The 25,224-nt window shown below is 41.4% G+C and overlaps 1 protein-coding gene across 4 annotated transcripts in view; it reads right to left on the reverse strand.

Moving 5' to 3' along the window:
* The window catches only part of raver1 (ribonucleoprotein, PTB binding 1), a 44,937-nt gene that overhangs the window by 14,496 nt on the left and 5,217 nt on the right, over positions 1 to 25,224 (reverse strand). For 2 of the 4 annotated variants that reach the window (XM_062971477.1, XM_062971475.1), the window contains exons 2-8: positions 9,747 to 9,813; positions 6,597 to 7,066; positions 5,464 to 5,655; positions 4,768 to 4,897; positions 3,828 to 3,928; positions 3,286 to 3,372; positions 1,525 to 1,639 (exon numbers count right to left, since the gene is read on the reverse strand). In XM_062971477.1, the coding sequence (XP_062827547.1) occupies positions 1,525 to 1,639; positions 3,286 to 3,372; positions 3,828 to 3,928; positions 4,768 to 4,897; positions 5,464 to 5,655; positions 6,597 to 7,066; positions 9,747 to 9,813 (1,162 nt within the window). The remainder of the gene's footprint in view (positions 1 to 1,524; positions 1,640 to 3,285; positions 3,373 to 3,827; positions 3,929 to 4,767; positions 4,898 to 5,463; positions 5,656 to 6,596; positions 7,067 to 9,746; positions 9,814 to 25,224) is intronic. The other 2 variants (XM_062971476.1, XM_062971478.1) reach the window with 2 other exon arrangements.

The following is a 25,224-nucleotide window of genomic DNA, read 5'->3' on the forward strand; positions in this document are numbered from 1 at the left end:
GAGATGTTAGTAGACAGAAGGAGGGTGTAAGTAATGACACCTCTTATCTGGAGGGCCAGATTAAGACACTGTTGTCAGCTTGAAATCTTCTGAAATTCCACTTGGAAATTGAAATAGCTACTTCAGTTCTAACTGGGAAGATATCATTTCTTCTTGCTTTATTTTAGTACAAAGCTATCTACAACGGGGATTCCCAAAACACTTTTTCTTTTTGCTATGCTGACCCTACATCTCCACAAAATAGTCAACTGACTAGAAGTGTGAACCCATGCCTTCACTTTCTGTTGACAACCACTGAAGTTAAAGATTTAGGAAGTAGGAGTTAATTCATTGATTGAAAAATAACCCCCTGTAAGGTTGTATATAAAAGCCTCTAATGTTGGTAGTCTAAGACAAATACATATTAATTCATTTTAAAAGATAGGCAAAGATCCGCAAACATGTCAAGACCTTCCTCTGCTAGCATGCATTTGGGGAAAGATAAGGGGCATGCTACTAGGGAAGTGTGGGAATCTGGGAGGGGGCGGATTGTGAGTTTTAAAGGCTATTTTAAGTGTATATGCATACTTTCCAGCACTTTATTTCCTTCCTATTTATCCTACCCCCGCATTATCCCAGCCGTCTCTCTGACACTTGTCTATGCACTTTATCAAAAGCCCTTGGAATTATGTAATTTCTTGCACTCGACCCTTTTATTCATAGTGGTGATGTTGATATTATTGCCGTAACTTACCTGGCCATTCTATGTTTTATGATATTGTATGCTTTTAACTGATTATTTTACTTGATTGTTGTACTATTGTTTTTAGTTATTGATATGTGTTTTAATTTGTTATTCTTTGTTTCCGTGTTGGGCTCTGCCCCATGTTAGCCGCCCCAAGTCCCTCTGGGGAGATGGTGGCGGGATAGAAAAATAAATTATTATTATTATTATTAATATTATTATTATTATTATATTTTAATCTGTTTTTAACACGCTACTATTTACTGTAGGGGAGAAACGGAAGGATATAAATAAAGTTAATAAATGAAAGTAAAGTTTCTTGCCCCAATTTACCTACAAAAATCCATATAGGGAAGCTGTCAAGTGGACATCTCTTCAATTGGATCACTTGTAGTCCCAATGGTATTTAAAGCAGGATGCTCAAGAAATCCAAAAATTTCTTACACTTCTGGGCAAAGGGGTTTAAACCCACACTCCCCTTTTGTGCAGTATCCCATTCCAATTCCTTTTATGACCCTGCAGCAGCAATTTTGCTAAGGTCTGATAACAAGGGAAAATACCTCTTTTGACTCCAAATCCAATCAACCAGACAAAAATCAGCCTACCATACTTCTGCCCATTTTCATCTCAGAAAAGGAATCTTCCTAATGAACAGATTCATTTAGTGATCAATCTGCCACAATATGTAGCAGTTCCTTCAACTGTTCTCCATATTCTTTCATCTCTCCTTTTGTGCCACAAATTTCACTTTCTAGAAGGAATCCATGAGTATATATAGCCACATGCCACAAAGCACTTACCAGAAGATATCTCGCCCATTAACTGATTTCCTGTCTGAGAAGTGGATGTGTTTGGCATCCCCAAAGCTCCATGTTGTAAGGAACCCAATGGAGATTCTCCCAAAATTCCTGGTTTCTGCAAGGAAGTAAGAAGATTCAGTAACTGGAAAATAAAGCAAGGCTGCGTGTGTTTTTAAAAAACAGGATTAAACAATAACAAAGCCACAAATCAACTACAAACATCGAATCTCAAATGAGACAATGCCAAACGCACATTGAGTAGGTACTGACTGGCATCAAATACTAAAAAGAAGCCATCAACTACTGTCACACCATACAAGTGACCAAAAATGCTTAAAGAACAACCAGGTTGTCCTGACAAGCCATGTTTAGAAATAGGATATCCAAGTGGATATATTTTTAGAGGATATAGCAGAATTAAACTAAAATATTTCTAGGGGAAGGCAAGAGGGAACTCAGCAAGCACAAATGACCTATATACAGCACAACACAAACAGGATACCACAGTACAAATGGTTAGTTTAAGCACCAGGAGGCTTCCTGCCTTTCTCCACTTTTGGGGTTAACTGCAGCTGCCATTAGTCCTTCTACAGATGTGCTGCATTTTAAAGCTTGCCCTGAATGCACCCAGCAAGAAAAGTCCATGCTGCCAGTACTTCTTTTGGAATACAGTTGTTGGAAATATCTTAACTATTTGAGACTGATCCAATCTATCAGATTTTGACTACATCCTGCGTAGCACAGGTTTTGCAATTCAACTGCATCACTGACATTTATTGCATGGGAAACTGCAGCAGTAAACTCTAGTTCTTTTTCATCCAACCTTACCACAACCCTTATATGCTTCACAACCATTTGACCCAGTCTTCCATCAACAGCTGAAGGCAGTGATGGAGCATGAGAACCTAGAAAGAAGTTTCCTAAAACTCAGGGTTATTTATCTCACAAAAATGAAGTGGTTTACAAGAAGGCCTGGATGCAGTTCACCAAGGAAAGAAGAGTACACAGGACAGATGGACCAGGGTGCTTGAGGAAGGCATAAAAAAGGAATTCCATACTGCCCAATCAGCAAACTTCGGCCAATCCTGTTAGGTATAACACATCTAGCCACGTTTTGTAAAATGAAAGCGTCAACTGGTTTTTTGGCAACTGCAAAGTCGCTCTTACTATTTCTTCTTCTTCCCCCACTGCCTCTGGCCAAACAGTACAAAGTTCTTTTGCAAAGTGTAAGCCCACAAAATATATGATAATGGCCAAGTAGCCCACTTCATTATGTACAATTTATTGTGTACAATGAGAATCACCCACTGATAGCACAAAACACATAACATGCTTTGGAATTAATCATCCTTGGAACTGAGAGATTCTCTATTCCATCTTAAAGAAAAGAAAACAGCCAAAAACAGGAATGCACTAGCATTGAAGTGGACCTGGATACTAAATGAAAATCTCCTTGCCTGTCAGTAGTACCCTTAGGGCCACTTTTCCTGGCTTTGTGTCAGTCAAGCTAAAAGTGATTGCAAGGAATTTGGCAAGCATTTTAGTTTTATTATACATACCATTTTGAAATCATGAGGCTTATGGTTTTTAAAAGAAAGAAGCTCTAAATCTATGCCAATGCTCTATACAGCATAATCTCCTGATTAAGACTACAACAGGGATAATGGACACTTTGGTGCACCTTTCACATAGCATATGCACAATATACACCCCACACAACAACAGCATAATTTACACACACAGGCCAGGCCTAGCACTCACATGGAATATGGCCTGGTTTTCTTTGTTCTGCAGGAGCTGTGTCCAGACCTGGTTTTGCACTAAGAGCAAGTTGCCAAGAAATGCCTTCTGGAGCAGAAAGCAAAAAGACACCAGAAACAGGGTCACTAATACCAAACAGGTTAAAAAAGGGAAGTGGCTGTTGGGGAGCAAGCAACTATGTAAAACCCTTGATGTACAGGAACAGTCCTGCATTGCAACAATGGAAAATATCTATCTACAGATGCTGAATTCTCCAGACCATTTGGCTCAGCGTTCCAATTTATGTACATAGAGACTCCAGCAAGAACCTATACAACTAGGTTATCAATAATCATGGTCAATAGCAACTGTATCCATGAGAAGCCAACATGGATTTCTTCAAAATATGTGGAGTTATGCATAAAAGGAATTGTGTGTTTTTCAGATGCTGGGTGTGTATAAGGGGGTACAAACTGAAGGAAGATTAAAAGGAGTTTGAGCCATATTATTAACTTTTCATCTGATGTCAAATACCTTCTCCAGCTCACTAACTGGACAATTACCTGTTGCGCTTGTGTTTGATTCTGGAGAGCTAGCTGAAGTAAAGCAGTGGATAGAGCTGGATTTGTCAGGAGAGGCACTGATGGTGGGGGCCCCAGGATTCCTAAAGAAACCAGAAAAGAAAGCACATTTTAACTCTTACTATGTAAAAGGGGGGAGGGGGGAACCCAAGGCACTCTATCGAATAGTGCAGCACCTTAAAAAGAATGAAAAAGAACAGCTCAGACTGGTAAAATCTTCATTTTTTCAGGTATCAGAATTACTTAGTTTAGTTTTTGAGGACCAGGGTCAGACTGATTTTTATTTTACCATACACTGTTAAATCTGATTTTCAGGCATAAGGACTAACAGTAGAAATCAGCAATATTTTAGCTTACTTGAAAGACTCTGAGAAGTCTATACTCATACAAAGTGTCATGCTAACTGTTCTATTTCCATCACAAAGACAGGACAAAAAAGTGAGTGTTTCATGACTGGATGAAAACTTCCTCACAATTAAATGTCCATCATAATTGTACCAAATATTAACTTTTAAAAAATGATAATAGTTTTAAGACAACTGGTTGTTACAGACTAGACACACTAGTTGGACTATTGGTGCACAAGTCTAGCCCACAAAAATGAATACATATGCTATACTGCAGTTCTAGCCATCGGTATTACCCATCTAGCTCTTTGAAGATGTCTCAAAGCACAAGGAAACCCAGTTCATAGGTTGAAAAACAAAAAACAAGGCTCAGTAGTTCAAGTATGATGGGGCCTTTGTATTACCCAATTTTAAACTGTTTTTATCTTTGTACTATACATTCTAATATGAGTATTTTATAGTATTGTGTTTGATCAGGGTGTTTTGATTGTGTACCACAAGCTGTGAGGAGAGGCGGGTAACAAATAAAATTTATTAGTATTTTTATTATTGTTTATTCATACTTTCATACTTACCTTGTTTTCCTCCAATGGCTCCATGAAGAAGGGGGTTGAGTAAAAGCTGGATTGATGTAGGGTTACCCAAACTGTTCAAAATCTGAAGAAAATTTGGCTCAGGTAGAAGTCCCTTCCCACGGTTAAGTGCCTGGAAAAGCAGAACAAAATCAAAAGTTATATGCATTTAGTAATAAAGAATCATACTGCAACCATGCCCCATAGCAGTCAGAAAGATATTATTTCTGAAGGGATCTCTACAGAGTTATAACTGAGATGTCAATTTACACTGGAGTTTGTGCATCACAAGACAATGCAAAAACACTGAGCATTAAATAGATTTTCTGTCACTTTTGATAACTGCTGAGTAACTTCTGCATTTTGTTTTCATTCAAGTGCTCCTTTGTGATGAATGATAATACTAGATTAAGTTTCAGTTCTTTCCACAGTTCTTTCTGCCATAATAAATTCACCAAATAAGCAAATAATGGCTACAAGCAAAGTCTTGCTAATAAGCAGGTGTATTTAGTCTACCATCACCACCTCAAATGAAGGGGGGGAAAGGTGGCATTGTGTCATTCTGCTATAATACAGCATAAAATAAAAGTCTTAGAAAGGTACAGGGATAGGGAACAAATGATCAAAACAAATAACTGATGAAAGCGTAATTAAAAACTACACACAATCATGAGGCATTAATACTAATTTAATTCTTACTGTTGCTTGGGCGGCAATCAAAGCAGCTAACATGCTTCGCCCAGGAGGGCCCGGGGCACAGAAAGAGACTCTGATGTGATTTCCTGCAAGTGGCAAGCCATTGGTAGCTTGTTGGACCATCTCCGCTATTTCAGATGACTCATATTCCAAGACTGCAAAACCTTTCAGCTGCCCATCCTGACCACATGCCAACTATGCAAAACAAAAGAAAAAGGTGTCAAAAATATGTGTCTGCATTCTTTCATTTGTCTAGAACCAACAAACACCGATGGACTGACAGCTTTTTCCACAATTCAGCATCATAAATCTTTCTGAACTTTGTGGGATATATAAGTGAGCAAATACACATCTATCAATTCCATTCACTAGATTATACTGTAATGGGATGGAGGGGTCAGTGTTTTATACTTGGAGAAAGTTTTATACTTGGAGTTTTATACTTGGAGAAAGTCATAAAAAGTATGGAGGAGGCAAGAATACTCAAAGCTACACAGGTTATAGATGAAGTTGCATTGACATGGGATTATGCTTCCATATTCTACATATTTAATCATTCATAAACGTGCCTCTTTTGTCCCACCACTGGGAAAGCTCTACCCAAAACCTCTTTGTATTCTACTAATAATTCATTCTAAAAGACATCTAGACCACACTGAATAATAAAATTTTGACTTATAATGGACATGGTTCCAAGCATGGATCTAACTTTAAAAAGCTCTGCTTGTAATACCCAGCAAACAAAACTACAATGCTTCTCAACCGTCTCTCTGAATGGGAGATGCCAGTGTACTAGTTACCAGACCAAACTGTACCTTCTAACAAGAAAGACTGGTAGCCCAGCTTTTTCTAATCCATAAATATCCTTGGAAAATGCTTATTTATGTTTTATTTTATAGATGGATTAGTTATATATGCTGTTTGATTTGTACTGTTTTAATATGTTGTGAGCTGCTTAGGGTCCTGTTTGGGGAAAAAAGTGAAATATAATAATAATAATAATAATAATAATAATAATAATAATAATAATAATAATAATAATATAAAAGCATTTTACAGCTGTGAACCATATATCTGTGGCTGAGGACATAAAGCACATAAAAGGAAATCCATTTCCCATTTCCCTTAGTTCTCACCTGGCAGAATGTTGGAGGACAGATAGTAGAAAAGGTTTGCCTCAGTTCTTCTACATCACTGTAATTGTGGGGAAGTTTATCTACACATAAGCACTTTGAGTGAACAAGGTCTAGGGTCAGTTGGTTGACATCTGTCCAGTGAACGTAGAGAGTTCGTGTTCCCAGCTGTTTCCCCAGCAGGTCAGATTTTGCCCTGGCTGCTGAATCCTTCTTCATGTATTCCACAAAGCCATAACCTTTGGAGTGTCCTGTTTTCTCATTGTACACCAAGAAGCAGCGCTCCAGGTTCCCAAAGGGTCGAACCAGGTCTTCAAATTGCTGCTGTGTGTAAAGCTGGGGGAGATTGGCAATACACAGGAGAGCATCCGTGGGTTGCAGCTGCACTGTGATTTCCTTATCTCGCAGCTTGCTCAGGTGGAATTTCTTAATAGCTGACTCTGCTTGTTCACCATTCAGAAAGGTGACAAAAGCTGCAAGATATGGAGGGTATAAAAACTATCAACAAGAAATGCCACAGCAAGCACCAGATCAACATTTCTAGGCCTCTGAAAAGTTCACCACTGTAAAGTCTATTTGTGGACTCATGAACTAAAATGTCTTTCATGTTAAGATATTTCAGCTGTTTGTAGGATAATGCATTAAATCAAAATATGAAATCAAACCTGGGTTCAAATAATTGGTATTGTCCACGTGTCAACAGTTTCAATCTTATCCCACTTAAATAAAAGAAACGCCCCAAGAGGAGAGCAGCTACAAGCCACATATATCAATCTTTGTCCCATAGGTTTTTCAGTGACTATACCTTCTCTTCCTTCGCATGTCAATATCATCACAGCTATAACTTATCTATAATTTTTACTTCTTTAGTAGTGATCGCTTCCTAGGATTTTAGACATTTTGCTGTAATTTTCCATCAAGGGCCAGGCTTTAGTACAGCAGGTGAATCACCAAGCTGCAATAATCTTGCCAACCAGATGGTTGACAGTTCGAAGGCCTGGTCATGGTGAGCTCCTGACCTTTAGCCCAGCTTCTGCCAACCTAGCAGTTTGAAAACAAATTTGAGTAGATAAATAGGAACCATATTAAAAGCAGGGAGGTATTTATTTAGGCTCGGCATTTTGATCAAAAAAAGGATAAAGTTTGCGAACAAAGAAAGCTCTTCGGCAGGAAGATGGAGCGACAGCACCCCCTGGTGGCGGGAACTGAACAGTCTCCAAAGATGTTTAAAGATGGGAAAGTCTATATACCTCTATCTGTTCTCTATCTTGCCATTGTTATAATTGGCATTGAATGTTTGCCGTATATGTGTTCTGTGATCCTATCTAAGTCCCCTTCGGAGTGAGAAGGGCGGAATATAAATGCTCAAAATAAATAAATCAAGCAACTTCACTGGGATGCAAGAGATAGGACTTTCAATCTCCCTACAAAACATTAAATTTTGGAACTGTATCCCAAAATGAAGTGTAACTGGCTAAACAGGTAGTAGCAGCCATGTGAAATCTCCAAACAGTGTTGACTTCAACAATGTTTCCTCTTGATCAGCAGGGAGTTTATGCACTCAATCCAAAAATCACAAAATTTTGCTTGTTCTACAGCCAGCCAGAACAGTCTTACAGGGAAATCCATACACTCATGTTTTTTATGATAATCTAACTGACGCAGTCATTGGTAGAATACTACACTTTCATAAATGTAGACAACAGGAATATACAGTGCTTTCCAAATTTGGTGATATGGTAACATGTAGAGTGCAGAATACCTTAGCTCAGGGGTCCTCAAACTTTTTAAGCAGAGGGCCAGTCCGTAATCCTTCCGACTGTTGAGAGGGCGAATTATCATTTGAAAAAAAATACAAACAAATTCCTGTGCACACTGTACATGTCTTATTTGCAGTGTAAAAAAAAAAGCAATGAACGAACAATACAATATTTCAAAAAAGAACAATTTTAACCAATATAAAGCTATTAGGATTTCAATGGGAAGTGTGGACCTGCTTGTGGCCAATGAGATAGTCGAGTTAATTAGGATTGTTGTTGTTGTGTGCCTTCAAGTTATTTCAAACGTTGGGCGAGCCTAAAACTGAGGGCGAGGCCCAGGTAAATGACCTTGGAGGGCCGCATCTGGCCCACGGGCTTTTGTTTGAGGACCCCTGTCTTAGCCTCTGCTGTGTTCTCCTCTTCCCTCTCTGGCACTGTCCTTAATCCAGTGAAAGATAATCCAGTGAAAGATAATTAGCATTGAAGAAAGCAGGAGGGTATTTCTTAAAGAAGTGATCAAATATTCTGATTTAGTATGATGGATCTCCGGTACAAAGGTTTCTTGATTTTGGGTAAAGACTGCTAGAATGAATAACCCAGTGCACAGCAACCAAGCCACATGCATGCCAAAAGCTCTTCCTGTTTGTCAAAGTAAAATGATAAATAAGAATACAGTACAACTCCGTTTTCTTGGGAGGATATATTCCCAGACTTTGTATGGATACATGAAACCATGAATAACAGTGAAGCCTATTAAAACAAAGAACATGATGCCCAAAAATACCAGAGATGTGCTAGAGGACCTAGAAAACACCATGAGAGGACATATTTTTGGATGTGGATAAATGAAACCATAAATACTGGTCCCATGGATACAGAGACTGTACTGTACTAGGTGATAAAAATGATGTAGTTGATAGAATGTGCGCACTTGCCCAATCTACCAAGAGGGAGTTAGGATTATTCAGCAGTGAACAGGAATGGCCTATGGATCAATTTTCCAGCACACTCATGCTGCACATAAAAGACCTCATAGGGCTTTACACCCCTTGGCTCCTAATTTTCCAACCGAAGTCACTAGCTATAGCCACTTCAAACAAGGTCCAGTGTGCACAACTGAAGAAAGATCACACAAAGGACAATAAGACCAAGACACTCCATGACAAACAAAATGATCACACCAGCATGAACAAGCAGAAAGAATAAAGCATTAGAAAAGCCCCTGCCACTAACCTCCAAGAACACTAACCTTCACATTTGCAGTAAAAGTTACATATGGTGTTTGAAAGAAGGGTTCATTCAGCTAAGTTCATTAACTTGTTTTCCATTCATCAAGAGTTAAACAGAGCCCACCCATATGACAACAAAATGACTTTAATGCAAGTTTACTTACCAGTCCCCTTGTATTTGTCCACAAAACAGTACTTAAGCTCATAGTCACTCAGCAGATCATGAACCTCCTGCATAAAATCAACAGACAAAATCAAGGTGAGGCAGAGTGTTGAAATATTATCTTTTTCAAAGAAAGAACTCCCAGTTACTTCTCCATGTTGACAACCTGCCTGGAGGGCAAAAATCCTGCAGTAAGCCTCATAGTGTGAAACAAGGACTGCATTGAATTTGAAATAATAACTGCACCCACAGAGAGGAAACAATTTCAAGGAAGTCTAATAGTTGCTTTAAAAAATTCCAAGTTCTGGAATTTGTGCCAATAGATTTAGCGTTTACGTTTAAACAAAAAAAGGAATAACTTTTTCACACGTGTATATCAGAGTGTCATAAAACTGGTTTGAATAACTACTTTTGAATTTGTTGTCAAGTACTTTTAAGTTGAAATGGCATATGGTCCTCTATCACAGGGCTTCCTTAAGATTCAGAAGAGGGTTACCACTGCCTTTTTCTGCCTAAAGTAAATACATTTATACTGTATTTATTTATTTGAATTTAAACTCCATCTTTCTCCCAAGTTTTCATGGCTGAGTGAGGAGTTGTACCTTGGCCTTCTGGAGTACTACTTACACTATTCAAATTCTGGCCATATTCAGTATGCATGGACTTACAAAGTGCAGAACACTTCAGCTTTATCTTCTGAAGTCTTTTAGAGAGATCAACAATAGCACTGTTCTTATCTCCTCAACATTATAGCCATCACAAAGATGAGACAGAAGCTGAACTCTATTACCCTTTCACGAAAGCTTAACTTTGTTATCAAGTATGCGATTAAATGGGATGATGAATTTCCAACCAGACACCATAGGTGGTGTAGTGATTACAAGGCTGCAGATCAGGGTTTGAGTCCTCGCTCAGCCATGGAAACACACTGGGTGATATTTGGCAAGTCATAGACTCTCAGCCTCAGAGGAGGTAAAAGGGAACCCTCTCTAAACTCATCTTACCAAGAAAACCCTTTATAGCTTTAGAGTTGCAGGAGGTCAGAGACAGCTTGAAAATACACAATAGCAAACAAATGTAAGCAGCAGGAAGTAGTATTACCGTAAAATGTATCATATACAAAGGATTTCAGACTCAGAAGTTTCTAGCTAAAAGCACTTTGCCAATATAAGCAAACCTATCTCCCTCCCCCACAGCAAAAACTTTCCAAGCATACAAGTTTAAGAAGATAAATTAGCATGCCATCAGAATCTCATTTAGTACACATTATAGATTATATAAGTTGGTAATGCAGTAATAACAGAAGCAAGAGGAGTCATAAATTTTTTATACAAGAATGAAAACCAAGAGGGGATGGGAGACAAAATAGCATAAGAAAACAGATCACTCAATATTCATTTTTTTTCCCTTTGCTTGTTGAGTAGTGTCCGGCTTCATCAATGGCTTTATGAAGCTATCATTCACACCTAAACATAAATTCTAGCTAGTTAATACATTTTATTTAAAATGTGGATTCCTCCTTGGCTCTCCAAAAAAGTGTTTCTCAAGTGCCTTACAAAACATAAAAAACATATACAGGAAACAATGATTACAATATATTTACAATGGAAATGCAGCAAACACAGAAATTTAAAGAAAATAATTGTCAAGAAAAAATCAAGTAACAACTGAGTCAAATGTTTGTTTAAAAAGAAAGATGTTAATTTGCTAGCAGAACAGATCAAAGAGAAAAATGTTCCATATAGCATCTGAATGAACATTTTTGTTTAAAGAAAGCACTTCCATTTTTTTCTTACTCAATAGCCACATAGTGGGGGAGACATATCTACACCTGAGGGATGGGGGTTAATAACAGACAGGAGGTTGCATTGAGAACTTAGTTTGTTTTTGTGGATGATAGTTTTTAATTCTTTTTTAAAATTTCCCAGTGCTGGGCGATTAAAATATATGTAAATAAATGACAGAAATGACAACCCTCCCTTAAAATATGCCTAATCAGTACATGTTCATCATCTTTAAATGAACAGATCGCAAATCTTGAAATGAATAGGATTATGCCAACTAATTTCAATTTCACATGGTCTCCGTTTCGATTCAACTGATGTCATTTTGCCACCAGAGGCTCTACCATGCTCACAAACCAAAAGTACATACCAGTACATAAAGTCAGTCAAGTTATTTTGGCATATTAGGCAGAAAACCCCACAAGCAACTCCTTCTTGGAAATGAAAATACAGTAACAATAAAACAAATGACTAATGATTAACTATCTTTTTCACAGTATCCATAATTCACTTATTGAGACAATTTGCTCATTCTATCCAAAAATAAAGCTGGTCGACACTATATTTGACTTTAATTTAAACAAAGACACTCTTGATCCATTACAACATTTAGGTGAGGTTAACAGTGCAATAACCAGCATCGTTCCTTCCCACCACCAACCCACCCCCCAGGAGGAAAGGAGTTTCTTAGCTCACTAGTGAGCAAGTTTTGCAGAAACAATGCCATAAAAGAAGGGAAAAATCATAATCTGTGTACAACTGCTTCCAGTAACAAGATGGAATATGGTTTACATGAAGAAAACAAGAGTTTTCAATTGACAAGGCCCTTCGACAAAAAGAAGCAGAATGCAAGAAGCCTCTACCCGAAGATAGAACTACATCCTTCTTACTGTGCAGAACTGTGGCCCTCCTGGTGTTTTGGACTTCAGCTCCAAGAATTCCTGACCATTGAACAAGCTGGCTAGGGCTCCTAGGGGATGGAGACCCAAATGCCTGGAGGGCCACAAGCTGACCAGGCCTGTGGTACAGGTAATAAGGAAGGGCCAATCTCTTTCTCAAGGTGCAGTCTTCATTCTGATCAGCAGCAACTCAGTTATTTTGCATGTGTTGCTTTGCTATTGCCGGAGGCAGTATTTTTGCTTGTTACTCAACACAGCTTTTATTTCAGGCAAGGAAGCAATTTATGTACTTTAAACCATGGAATACACCTCCCCAAAATGATGTCATCATCTTTTCAGACACAGGAGTCAAGCTTGTTCAGGTCACACTCATGTAAACCAGCTGGCCCCTGTCCATGCTCTGGCCATCAGACCAAATGCTTCTAAAGGAAGCCTCGTGCATAACAGGACAAGCACAATCTTGTTTTGAAATGTACCTCCCAGAAGCAGCCTGAAACAACCTACCCCACACTATACTCCTCTGGTATAAACCTGTCCAAACTCTGGAGAGGTAGCTGCTATTTGTGCACTTGAAAAGGCAGATACACCAATTGAAGGCAATTCTAGAAGCTTGCCCATGATTCTTTAGCAGCTATGAATAGAGACTGGAAATCAAATGACCCCACCCAAACAATGAGGACAGGTCACAGGGTCCAACTTTATCTGACGGATTGTTGAGCCACTTCCATGCAACAATATTAAATATACAGTACTCAGTAAGGATGCACTGTGAGGTTCTACACTTCTTACTGACCTGCTTCAGTACGTGTAATCTTCATTATTGGAGAGGAACTTATCTATGATACCACATAGATTCTAAATACCATTCTTTAAAAGAATGGTAATCATTTCCTTCTGCATTTCAGCCTAGCTAAAATGTACAGTTAAGGCAAAAGAAAAAAAACACACTTCTAGATCTCACCATCGATATTTATCTATTATATGTTTCAAAGGAACTGAGGTATAGAGGCGAGCTTTACATTTATTTAGTTCAGCTCTGATTTGCAAAAAGTCCTGAATTCACAGAACAGGAGGTTGATATATGCTGTATGTTTTTTTCCCATCCACTCCTTAGTCTAAGGCCTCTGCCACCTCAACAGACTTGGCCTTTGCCCATGCAAATATATCCTAAAATAAAACTGAGTGCAAAAAACAGAAGCATCTTTATCTCTTTCATTTTGTGAATGACCTTGTGCCATCATCATAAACTATGGGGAAAAGAAGAAGAAAAATTCAAAAAATTGTACAAGATATGCTAATTGTACTTGCATCTCTTCACATTTGCTTTAGTACAATGCATTTCACTTGAAATTATCTACACAATTTTAAATGTAACTTTCTTTTCCATAGAAATAAAAAGATGTAATACATAAAATGTCAAATTTAGCACAACATGCATAATTTCTACATACTACATATAGCCATAACTATAATCATTTCCAAAATGAATGGATCTGCATATTCTTGCCCTTTCAGCTGACTCCCTACAGAACAACACCCAGAAGTTCAAAAAATTATCATGGCATACCCAAGCACAAATGTAGAGAGACACCTTTCCCACTTTTTACTCACATCATTAACTTAGTTACATCCTTGAGTCTTAACAACTTCGCCTCCTTCCTACTAGAGCTTGTAATAAATGATTTAACTATTAATTGGTTTGTAGAGTTATTTAACTTTAAGCCCAAGTTAATCACTGAAGAGTATCAAATTTAACAGACAAGCAGTCCGCAAATTATAAACAAGATAGGTCCTAAGGCTTTGTTCTTATGTTGAATTTGTGTTTAAGTAACTCCAGCCACACACACAAAAAGAAATACAGTACATACTTTGGATAGCATAGGGAAGGCTTTAGACCCTGTTGAGCTTGTTCTGCTGTTTGTGCCCCTGTTCAGAAGATTTCACTGCACGTTCTGTCCCTGTGACAATTAGATTTGACTTCTTGTGGAAACAAGAATAGTTTCAAGTTTCAGTGGAGATACCTTTTCCCCATGATAACTCTTCCAAGAGTGATTTTCCCTTTTTAGTGGTAGATTTCTCTCACTTCCTGTTGTCTTGTCCCCAACCTTAACTAGGAGTCATTTGTACGATGTTTGTAACTTGGGGACTGCATGTACTTTAAAAAAAACATAATGTATGAAGTAAGTTATTGTTGCCATATCCAGGCGGAGGCCACCAAGGAGTGCTACAGAGAGGATAGTCCATTTTATTGGGGATGGAGGGTGGGTTGAAGGAGGAAAACCATTTCCTCATTTTCCTGTTATTCCCCCCACCCATGCCCCCATTGTAGAAACAACCCTAGTTTATGATATGAGAAGAGGGGAGGGGAAAAACTAGCAAAAACCGGAGAAATTGTTTTCCTCTTTCCACCTCCCTCCCCCCCCCCACCACCACCACCACCCGCATAAAATAGACTGTCCTTCTCTCTCTAGCGCACCCTGGTAACATTTTTGGGCCTACTTAGGAACAGGCCCTATACTTATAGGGTTATGTTTTATTCTTTCTCGGATTATATGGTTTGATGTTCCCTATTTGGGGCAAAATCTATCTATCTATCTATATATGTAATGTTCATTTTACTATGGAGTAAACAACAAAACCACTGAACCCAATCACACCAAATTTGGCCACAAAAGACATAGTCATCTAAAATATGTCTTTCAATCAAAAAACCTAGAAAAAATAAAGACCAAACAATGAAATGAAGATGAAATAAAACCCCATTGCTTACCATGCAAGCGCAGAGCCCCCCTGAACTGAAACAACTACATTACCCAGAGGACTTTGCACCTGTGGGCGGAGCCTAACCTCACTTCCTCAAAACTTTGCCATGGTGCCAACCATTGTCAGCCACTCCTTCCCTTTCCTCGGCTCCTTTCCCCATCAGAAGAGAGAACATGTCCTGAGAGAAATACAGCTGTAAGGGACTATTCTTAGGACAGAGAGCAGCCGATATTTACATAGCTGTCATGTCTCCTTTCAACTTTCTCTTCTACAGGTAAACAGACTCAGCACTTTAAGATGCTCCTCAGAGGGATTATTCATCCCTTTAAGATGCCTTCTTTCTCTGGACATCTCCCACCTCAGAGTCATTATTATTACTATTATTATTATTATTCTCATTATTATTCAGGGAGGAAACAGCCAGGCTTTGAAACTACAAGGCCATTCAATGCTAATTGCCTTCTTTCTCTGCACACCCTCCACTTCGGAGTCATTATTATTATTATTATTATTATTATTATTATTGAGTTGCTGTGAACCATGAAAATGAGTAAAACCAGGCACCCAGCACTACAAAACTCTACAACCAGGACAGTAAATAAAGAACACTCTGAAAACAGGAGAATTCCAGACAGGAAACAATCAGGGCCAGCTAACACCTCTCAACAAAAGATTCCCCCAGGAATCATCCCGGCTTTCAAACTAGAAGGCCATTCAATGCTAACTGCCCTCTTTCTCTGCACACCTTCCACTTCAGAGTCATCATTATTACTATTATTCTTATTCTTGGGGTGCTGTGAACCATGAAAATGTACAAAACCAGGCACCCAGCATTACAAAACTCTACAACCTGGACAATAAATAAAGAACAACACTCTGAAAACAAGAAAATTTCAGACAGGAAACAATCAGGGCCAGGCTTTGAAGCAGTGACACTACGCTGTACTACTGAAGCTGACCAACCAAAGATTCCCCTAGGTAGCAAGCAGCCAGGCTTTGAAGCAGCAAGGCTATTCATTACAATTCTAGCAGCCCAAAAAACTATTTCCCTAGAACACAAGTAACCAGCCTTCCAAGCAGCAAGCCTATTCCTTTGTATTCCAGGCTTCAAAGTGGCTCTTTGATTGAGGGTGCTACTCCAGCTAGTCAAACAAAGATTCCCCTAGGTATAACACAGCCAGGCATTGAAGCTGCAAGGCTGTTCAGTGCAATTCAACCAGACCAACAAGGGATTAACCTTGGTAGAAGGCGGCCAGGCTTTGAAGAAGAAATACTACTCTGTACTATTGAAGCTGACCAACCAAAGATTCCCCTAGGTAGCAAGCAGCCAGGTTCTGAAGCCCCAAAAAACCATTCCCCTCGAACGCAAGTACCCAGCCTTCCAAGCAGCAAGCCTATTCAATTGCATTCCAGATCACGAAACAATGATTCCCGTAAGAAGAAAACGGCCAGGCTTTGAGGCTGCAAGGCTATTCACAGCTATTCTACCTGGCCAATAAAGGATTCCCATAAGCCACAGCAAAGTGTGGCCGGGCACAGCTATTATATTATCAATGTTGTTGACATGAGGGATAACAGCTCCTCAGAACAAAGCATTAGCTTCTTTTAAAACGCATTAAGGTAGATTAAATTAGCACCGTCTTGAGAATAAGGATATGAATGCACTAGTTTTGGCTCTTTGCTCTTAGATAAGGCTATTTTAAATATATATTGATAAGGTAGGTTTTGATGTTATTTGATTATTCCATTCCATTTTCTTCTTATGGCAAGATCAGCAAACTGGTTTATATTTTCTTATGGCTGGTATATCAAAGTTTAGATAAATACAGATTTATCTCCTTCACACTTTCAGCCTTCAAAGTGGTATCATCTGCATATCTAAGATTATTAATATTTCTTCTAGCCTTTGATTCATCAAGCCCCGCACATTGCATGATGTGTTCTGCATACAAGTTGAATAGATACAGTAAGCATATACAACCATGCTGTATTCTTGAACCAGTCTGTTTTTTCATGGTCTGTTCTCACCATTGCTACTTGGCTATTATACAGATTCCTCAGGAGACAGACAAAGTGACTTGGTATCCCCATACCACCAAGAACTTGCCACAATTTATTATGATCCACACAGTCAAGGGTTTAGACTTTAGAAAATACAAGCTAGTACCACTTTAATATTTCTATGGGAAATAAAACTTCACTGCATGTAGCCATCTAGGAGGGATGACAATACTGTACTTCATTTCTGAAAAGGGCAATAAAGGGCAATATCATTTAGCTAGGCCCAACTATAATACATACACTGAATTAATGGAAAATATAGTAGTGTTTACTTCCTAGACCCCATTCATTTCAATGCATCTACTGCAGTGGGAACTAATAACTTGATTTAGACTTCAATTTCTTATTAATCTTCCCTAATCCAGACAAACAATCCATATTGTTTGAATGGTGAGAGAATAGTGTACACGTCACCAGAAATGGAGTGTGGGGAATGAAAGAAGAGAGGTGCAGATCAGTGATAATACCTGACTGAGATCGGATGAGGGCATCCAAGGTCATTTACCCAGCTGCCCCTCAAACTTTAGACTTAGGGCTGCCCTAAGTCTGAAATTACTTGAAGGCATAAAACAACAACAATTCTAATTCACTTGACTCTCATCAGCCAAAGGCAGGTCCACATTTTCCATTGAAATACTGGTATGTTTATGATTAATATTGTTCTTCATTTTAAGTACTGTATTGTTATTTCATGTTTTTTGCACCACAAATAAGATATGTGCAGTGTGCACAGGAATTTATGCTTCCCAACAGTCTGAGGGACTGTGAACTGGCCCTCTGCTTAAAAAGTTTGAGGACCCTGGTCTAAATTAACACTGGTTCATGTTATCTTTCCTCCCAACATTTCTTTCTTATGCATGCTATTCAAACTATGGGGCCAACTACAGCCTTATGTTAAGTCAAATTCTGGCTCAACTTATTTACCAAATTTAGCAAATACTTATTGATCTAGTACTATAGTCTCCTAGCTTACACTTTACCTGGCATGCAAGTTAATGCAGCAGCCTAGTACGGCTTCAAATATCCATCTATGATAGCTTCTTATTGGTTCAAATCCCAAATACATGGAAGAAGCTATCATGGGTGGATATGAGGCTGTACTAGGCTGCAGTGTTAACTTGTATGTCAGGCAGTTCACCGACATGCCTGTGTTGCAACATAGTTATAATGCCAAAAGAAACAATACTGTACCATGAGTAGACTTATTAAAGATTATGGATCATTTGTTCCCATGTTGAGTACTTGGCTCAATGTAGTTACAAATGTTCTATACAACTTAACAGTAGACATAAGAGTATTGTATCAAATGCAGAAAACATCCAAGGTGGTATAAATTAACAGTGTATTTATACATTCTGAACACAGTGAAATATACAGTGTTCCCTCACTACTTCGCAGTTCACTTTTCACAGATTCGCTGTTTCGCGGTTTTTCAATAAACTCTAAAAGGCTATTTTAAATCATAAAAATTACAATTTACAGCCTAAGGAAGGCAGGAAGGAGAAGCCAAAAGGAGAGAAAAGGAGCCCAAGCCGCATCAGGAAAAGAAGGAGGTGATTTATCGACGCACGATTGGTTGATAAAGACTTAAAATAGTGTATAACTACTAAAATAATGTATAAACATTAAAATAAAAATAGTATCCCTACTTCGCGGGTTTTCACTTATTGCGGGTGGTCCTGGAACCTAACCCCAGCAATAAGTGAGGGAACACTGTACTTCATATGGCCAAGCTTTTAGTTTAAAAAAATGGAGCAGAAAATATTATTCCCCATGCCTTGTTTACAGCCACCAACTGATTGCACAAGTGAAATGAAAGTTGAATCCAGGCATCTTTCTTTCCCTACAGCTTTTACCTACGGTTCACATTAACTTATGCCATAATTACACAAAAGGCACCAAATCCTGTCTGACCTGGATGGGAGATCAACAATGAATACAATCTATTATAGGATATACTTCAGAAGAAGGAACTGGCAAAACCACTTCTGAGCAATCTTTAGTTAAGAAAGCCCTAAGAAACTCAAGGAGTTGCCATTAGTCAATGGGAATCTTGAAGGAACACACACACAAACACAGACTTTGTCACGCCCAAGGCTACGGAGCACCAAGAACCAAACACGGAGGCCAATAACTATCTAATATCTTTATTAAGGAAATATATAAAAGTAATAAAAACAAGTAGAAAATATAGTCCAGAAGCAGACCTATCAAATGAGGTCAAATATAGTCCAGAAATGTTTTGTCCAATAAATGATATTAGAGTTCAAAGTTAAATCCAAACTGAAACACACACTATTGCCAAGCAATAGTGTGGGGAAACGTCCAGGGTCTCTCAGGGTCCAAGGTAAAAGTCCACAACAAGGTACGAGGGCAAAACTTGATTCTTGAAGCAAGATCCGTGGCTAGAAGCAAAGCGAGGCAATTCTTGAAATACTTGAATGAGCAAGGCAAGGAAACTGGATTTGCGGACTTGCGAAGTCCACACAAGGCTGGAACGCGATTTCACTCCTGAAGCTGCTCAGTTGACTCCGCACCGGACCAACAGTGCCAGGCACCTAAATCTGGGTCTCGTTTTCCCACCAAACAGGTGTCCAGCGTTCTCTTTCCCTAGAGAACGGGAAACGAAACCCAGCTTTCTCCAGATGTGAGACTCCCTAGATTTTCCCAGGGGAAACATGGCTAATCAGTGTCTTGTTTGGCTGCAATTCTTAAACTCCTGCGAACCCGCTCTTTGACTCCCCTGTCTGCAGCAAAGGACTGTCTCCTAGCAAAGGGAGGTGAGAGCTGTTCAAGGTCTGTCTTAATTGGCTCTGGGGCGAGAACATCAACATCAGGCATCTGGAAAGATTCCGGCTATTGTTGATCCGGAGAAAAACCCATGTTTTCATCCTCATCTGCCACAGTGACACTAGGAGCGGGACTACAAGGCCCATGAGGCATCACACTATCCCCTCTCCCAAGGCCCCCCTCATTTAGGCCCGCCCCCCGAGATTCACGGGGCCGCGGCTTGGAAGGGTAGGTCCGGTGAAAGCGGCGAACTAAGTCGGGGGCATGGACTGTGGAAGCGTCCTTCCAGGAACGTTCTTCCGGTCCAAAACCTACCCAATCAATCAGATATTGGAGGCGGCAGCGATGAAAGCGAGAATCCAAAATGTCCTGGACCTCAAATTTTTTTTCTCCATCCACCAAAACAGGGGCAGGGGGTGGTTGGTGCACATCTGGGCGCACACCATCCGCCGGAAGTAGGAGGGAACGGTGGAACACCGGATGAACGTGTATGGAGCGAGGAAGTTGGAGTTTGAAAGTCACGGGGTTGAGTTGCGCCACCACTGGGTAGGGACCAATGAAGCGGGCATCTAACTTCCGGCAAGGGCGGTGGGAGGGCAAAAAACGAGTGGACAACCAAACCCGATCTCTTACCTTGATCTCGAGGCCAGGCTGGCGATGGTTGTCAGCATGGCGTTTGTAGTCCTCCTTGGCTTGATCAAGTTGCTGATGTAAAAGTTCTTGTACTGCTGTGAGTTCCTGTAGCCAATTCTCCGCTGCGGGGACTTCCGAGGTCTCCACAACGGGAGGAAGGAAACGGGGATGAAAACCATAGTTTGCAAAGAACGGGGCTTCTTTGGTTGAATTCTAGACACCATTGTTGAAAGCAAACTCCGAAAGCGGTAGCAGGGAGGCCCAATTGTCCTGTTGGTAGTTGACATAACAGCGAAGATATTGTTCCAAAGTGGCATTGGTGCACTCAGTCTGCCCATCCGTTTGAGGGTGGTGAGCTGAGGATAGACGGGAGTCAATGCCTAATAGTTTTTGTAGGGCCTTCCAAAAACGAGAGGTGAATTGAGATCCTCGGTCTGTGACCAGACTCTTGGGCAGGCCATGCAAATGGAATATATGTTGAAGAAATAGGTCCGCAGTCTCCTTGGCCGTAGGAAGTCCTTCTCAAGGAATAAAATGGGCCATATGGTGAAAAGGTTCACCACCACTAGGATCGTGGTGAATCCAAAGGACGGTGGTAGGTCTGTGATAAAATCCGCCGAAATTATCTCCCATGGGCGAGAGGGTGTGGGAAGGGGATGCAAGAGTCCTGCTGGCTTCTCCCTTCGTGTCTTGGAGCGCTGGCATATAGGGCAGGTGGTGACATAGTTCTCTACATCCTTGTGGATCCTGGGCCACCAAAAATCTCGCAAAATCAAATGCATGGTTTTAAACAGTCCAAAATGTCCGGCAGGCTTGCTGTTGTGGCATAAGTTGAGAGCCTTCTCTCTCCCGGGCCCTGGAGGAACATATATATGGTTCCTGAAGCATAATAACCCATTCTTAAGTGAAAATGGGAAGCGTAGTCCTTGTCGAATCTGTTCCTGGGCCCAGGTGTCTGTCTGTTGACTGGTCCTGATCTCCTGGGTGAAAAGAGTGTCTGTGGATATGGATTTTGGGCTAGGCGAAGCTGGATCAACTGAAGTGGATTTGGTATTTCCCACTGTGAGCGTGGCAAAGTTCTCGGGTTGCAGCAATTGGGTTTCTGGAATGTCTTTACGCTCTGCTGCATATTCTGGCTTCCGTGATAGGGCATCGGCTTGCTTGGTCTGGGCAGGAGTCACATAATGGATCCGGAAGTCGAAACGTTCAAAGAACAAAGCCCAGCGTTGCTGTCTTTGGTTTAGCTTCCGTGCAGTTTTTAAGTGCTCCAAATTCCGATGGTCAGTATGAACCTCGATAGGGAATTTGGCTCCTTCTAGCCAATGTCTCCAGTTCTCAAAGGCTGCCTTGATGGCTAGAAGCTCCTTCTCCCAGATGGTGTAATTCCTCTCCGGAGCTGTTAACTGGCATGAGTAATAAGCACATGGGTGGAGATGTTCTCCCACTGGTTGCATCAGCACGGCCCCCACCGCCACATCAGAGGCATCCGCCTGGACAACAAAGGGGGTCTTAGGGTCGGGGTGCTGTAGAATTGGCTGGGTCGTGAATAGCCGCTTTAGTTGCTGGAATCCTTTCTCAGCTTGTTCTGTCCAGCTGAAAGGTTGTTTTCCTCGGATGCAGCTGGTAATTGGATCAGACCAGCGGGCACAATCTGGGATGAACTTGCGGTAGTAGTTTGCAAATCCTAAGAAGCGCTGCACTTCCTTTTTGTTGGTTGGCGCCCGCCATTCTAGTACGGCCGAAACCTTTGCCGGGTCCATGGATAGCCCCAGTGGCGAGACACGGTACCCCAGGAAGTCTACTTCTTGCAAATCAAAAGCACATTTTTCTAACTTGACATATAGTCCATGGTCCCGCAAACGTTGTAGCACCATTCTGACGTGCTGGTCGTGCTCTGTTTGTGATTTCGAGTACACCAAAAAATCGTCCAAATATATAACCAAAAAGCGGTCCAGATAATCTTGGAAGATATCATTGACAAAATGCTGGAATGTTGCGGGCACGTTTGACAAACCGAAATTCATAACTAACGTTTCGAATAATCCGAATTTGGCCTGGAAAGCGGTTTTCCATTCATCTCCTTCTCTCACGCGAATCAGATTATAATCCCCACGAAGATCTAGTTTAGTGTAAACTTTGGCTCCCCGAAGTTGGTCCAATAAGTCCGGGATTAGTGGCAATGGGTAGCGGTTTCGCTTCGTGATATTATTCAGAGCCCGATAGTCCACACAAAGGCGTAGGTCCCCCGACTTCTTTTTCACAAACAGCACCGGGGAAGCGGCTGGGGATTGAGAGGGTCTAATAAACCCCTTGCGGAGGTTTGTCTCTAAAAACTCCCTGAGAGCTTCCTGCTCTGGTTCAGTCAGGGAATAGAGATGTCCTCGCGGAATTGGGGCCCCCTCGATCAAATCAATGGTGCAGTCATAGGGTCTATGCGGGGGTAATTTCTCGGCTTCCTTCTCATTGAAAACATCCCAGAAGTCCGAATATTTCTTAGGCAAGGTGATGATGGGCTCTGTGTCAGTGGCATGGCAGACCTTAGCTACTAGGCAGTGGTTCTGGCAGTATTTTGAAGCAAACTGGAGTTCTCTGTTGGACCACGAGATGTTTGGGTCATGGAGTGTCAGCCAGGGGATTCCCAAAATCACGGGGAAATGGGGAACTTCAGTAACGAAGAAGGAGATTTCTTCCAGGTGTTCTCTTATCCACATTCGAGTGGGCTCGGTCCATTGGCTTACTGGTCCTGTCTTCAGGGGTCGGCCATCGATGGCTTGCACCACCCTGGCATTCTTAAAATCATGGTATTGTAGTCCCAACGAGTTGGCATAGTCTCTATCGATGAAGTTGTTGGTTGCTCCGGAGTCTATCATGGCATGGATCATGACGGGCTCCTTTTTTGCTGACCACAGTGTGACCACCAAAAGAAATAGGACCCCCGTTTGCAGCTCTTGAGTGGAGTTTTTGACCGGGTTGGCGAGCCCTTCTACACCCGGTCGCTGTCTTCCCCCGTCGGCTTCATCTCGGCCGCCTCAGTATTCTCTGCATTCACGGAGGACGCCGCCGCCAAACGGGTGGGGGGCTTCCTTTTTGCTGGACACTCCTTGGCGAAATGGCCCCCGTTTCCACAGTACCAACACAGGTTCAAACGCTGTCGGCGGGCCTTCTCTGCAACATCCAGCCTGGGGCGCACGTTGCCCAACTGCACTGGCTCGTCCTCACTTCCCAGGGGAGTACAGGCTGGCTGTGGTGGTCTCCAGACTGGACGAGGCTGGACGCTGGCGGTGGAAGGGGGTTTAGGTCCGGCTCTTCCACCCTGGCCCCAGAGCCACCGTCTCTTGTTGGAGAGCAGGACCTCTGCCCGCAAACAGTGGGCGATGAGTCTTTCAAGAGTGTCTGGGGGTTCCACCTTGGAGATTTCTTCCTGCATCTCATGGTTGAGACCTTCACGAAACTGCCCTCTGAGGGCTATATCATTCCAGCCAGTGTTTTGAGCCAACACCCGGAACTCGGCTATGTACCGTGATAACGGTCTGTCCCCTTGGAAAAGGCGCCGTAGCTTGTGGCCGGCTGCCTCTTGGTCATCCTTAATTCCCCAGGTATTCCGAAGGTGGGCCAAGAATTGTTGCGCGGTATTCAGGAATGGGGAACCCGCATCGTCCAGCGCCGTTGCCCATGTGGCCGCAGGTCCATCTAGGAGACTGTAGATCCATGCCACCTTGACATCTTCTTGGGGAAACTTGGTGTGGCGGGCTTCTAGGTATGCCATGCCCTGGCGATGGAATACATGAACTTTGGAGGCTTCTCCGGAGAACTTGGTTGGCAGCGCCAAAGCAGGGAGTCGGGCTCCATGGTCATTTAAGCCCCGGATCTCTCCCTCTTGTTCTCGGAGCTTATCCCGGATCCGGTTAAATTCATCCAGGGAGATGGTATAGCTGGCTGGTGGTGCCCCGGCTGGGCTGCCCGCTCCGGCTCCTGGTGTAACGGACATATTGGCCTTAGGTTGCTTGGTGCTTTGGGTGGCGGAGTCAAACTGTCACGCCCAAGGCTACGGAGCACCAAGAACCAAACACGGAGGCCAATAACTATCTAATATCTTTATTAAGGAAATATATAAAAGTAATAAAAACAAGTAGAAAATATAGTCCAGAAGCAGACTTATCAAATGAGGTCAAATATAGTCCAGAAATGTTTTGTCCAATAAATGATATTAGAGTTCAAAGTTAAATCCAAACCGAAACACACACTATTGCCAAGCAATAGTATGGGGAAACGTCCAGGGTCTCTCAGGGTCCAAGGTAAAAGTCCACAACAAGGTACGAGGGCAAAACTTGATTCTTGAAGCAAGATCCGTGGCTAGAAGCAAAGCGAGGCAATTCTTGAAATACTTGAATGAGCAAGGCAAGGAAACTGGATTTGCGGACTTGCGAAGTCCACACAAGGCTGGAACGCGATTTCACTCCTGAAGCTGCTCAGTTGACTCCGCACCGGACCAACCGTGCCAGGCACCTAAATCTGGGTCTCGTTTTCCCGCCAAACAGGTGTCCAGCGT

This window comes from Anolis carolinensis, chromosome 2 (assembly GCF_035594765.1).
Source record: "Anolis carolinensis isolate JA03-04 chromosome 2, rAnoCar3.1.pri, whole genome shotgun sequence".
Taxonomy (NCBI): domain Eukaryota; kingdom Metazoa; phylum Chordata; class Lepidosauria; order Squamata; family Dactyloidae; genus Anolis; species Anolis carolinensis.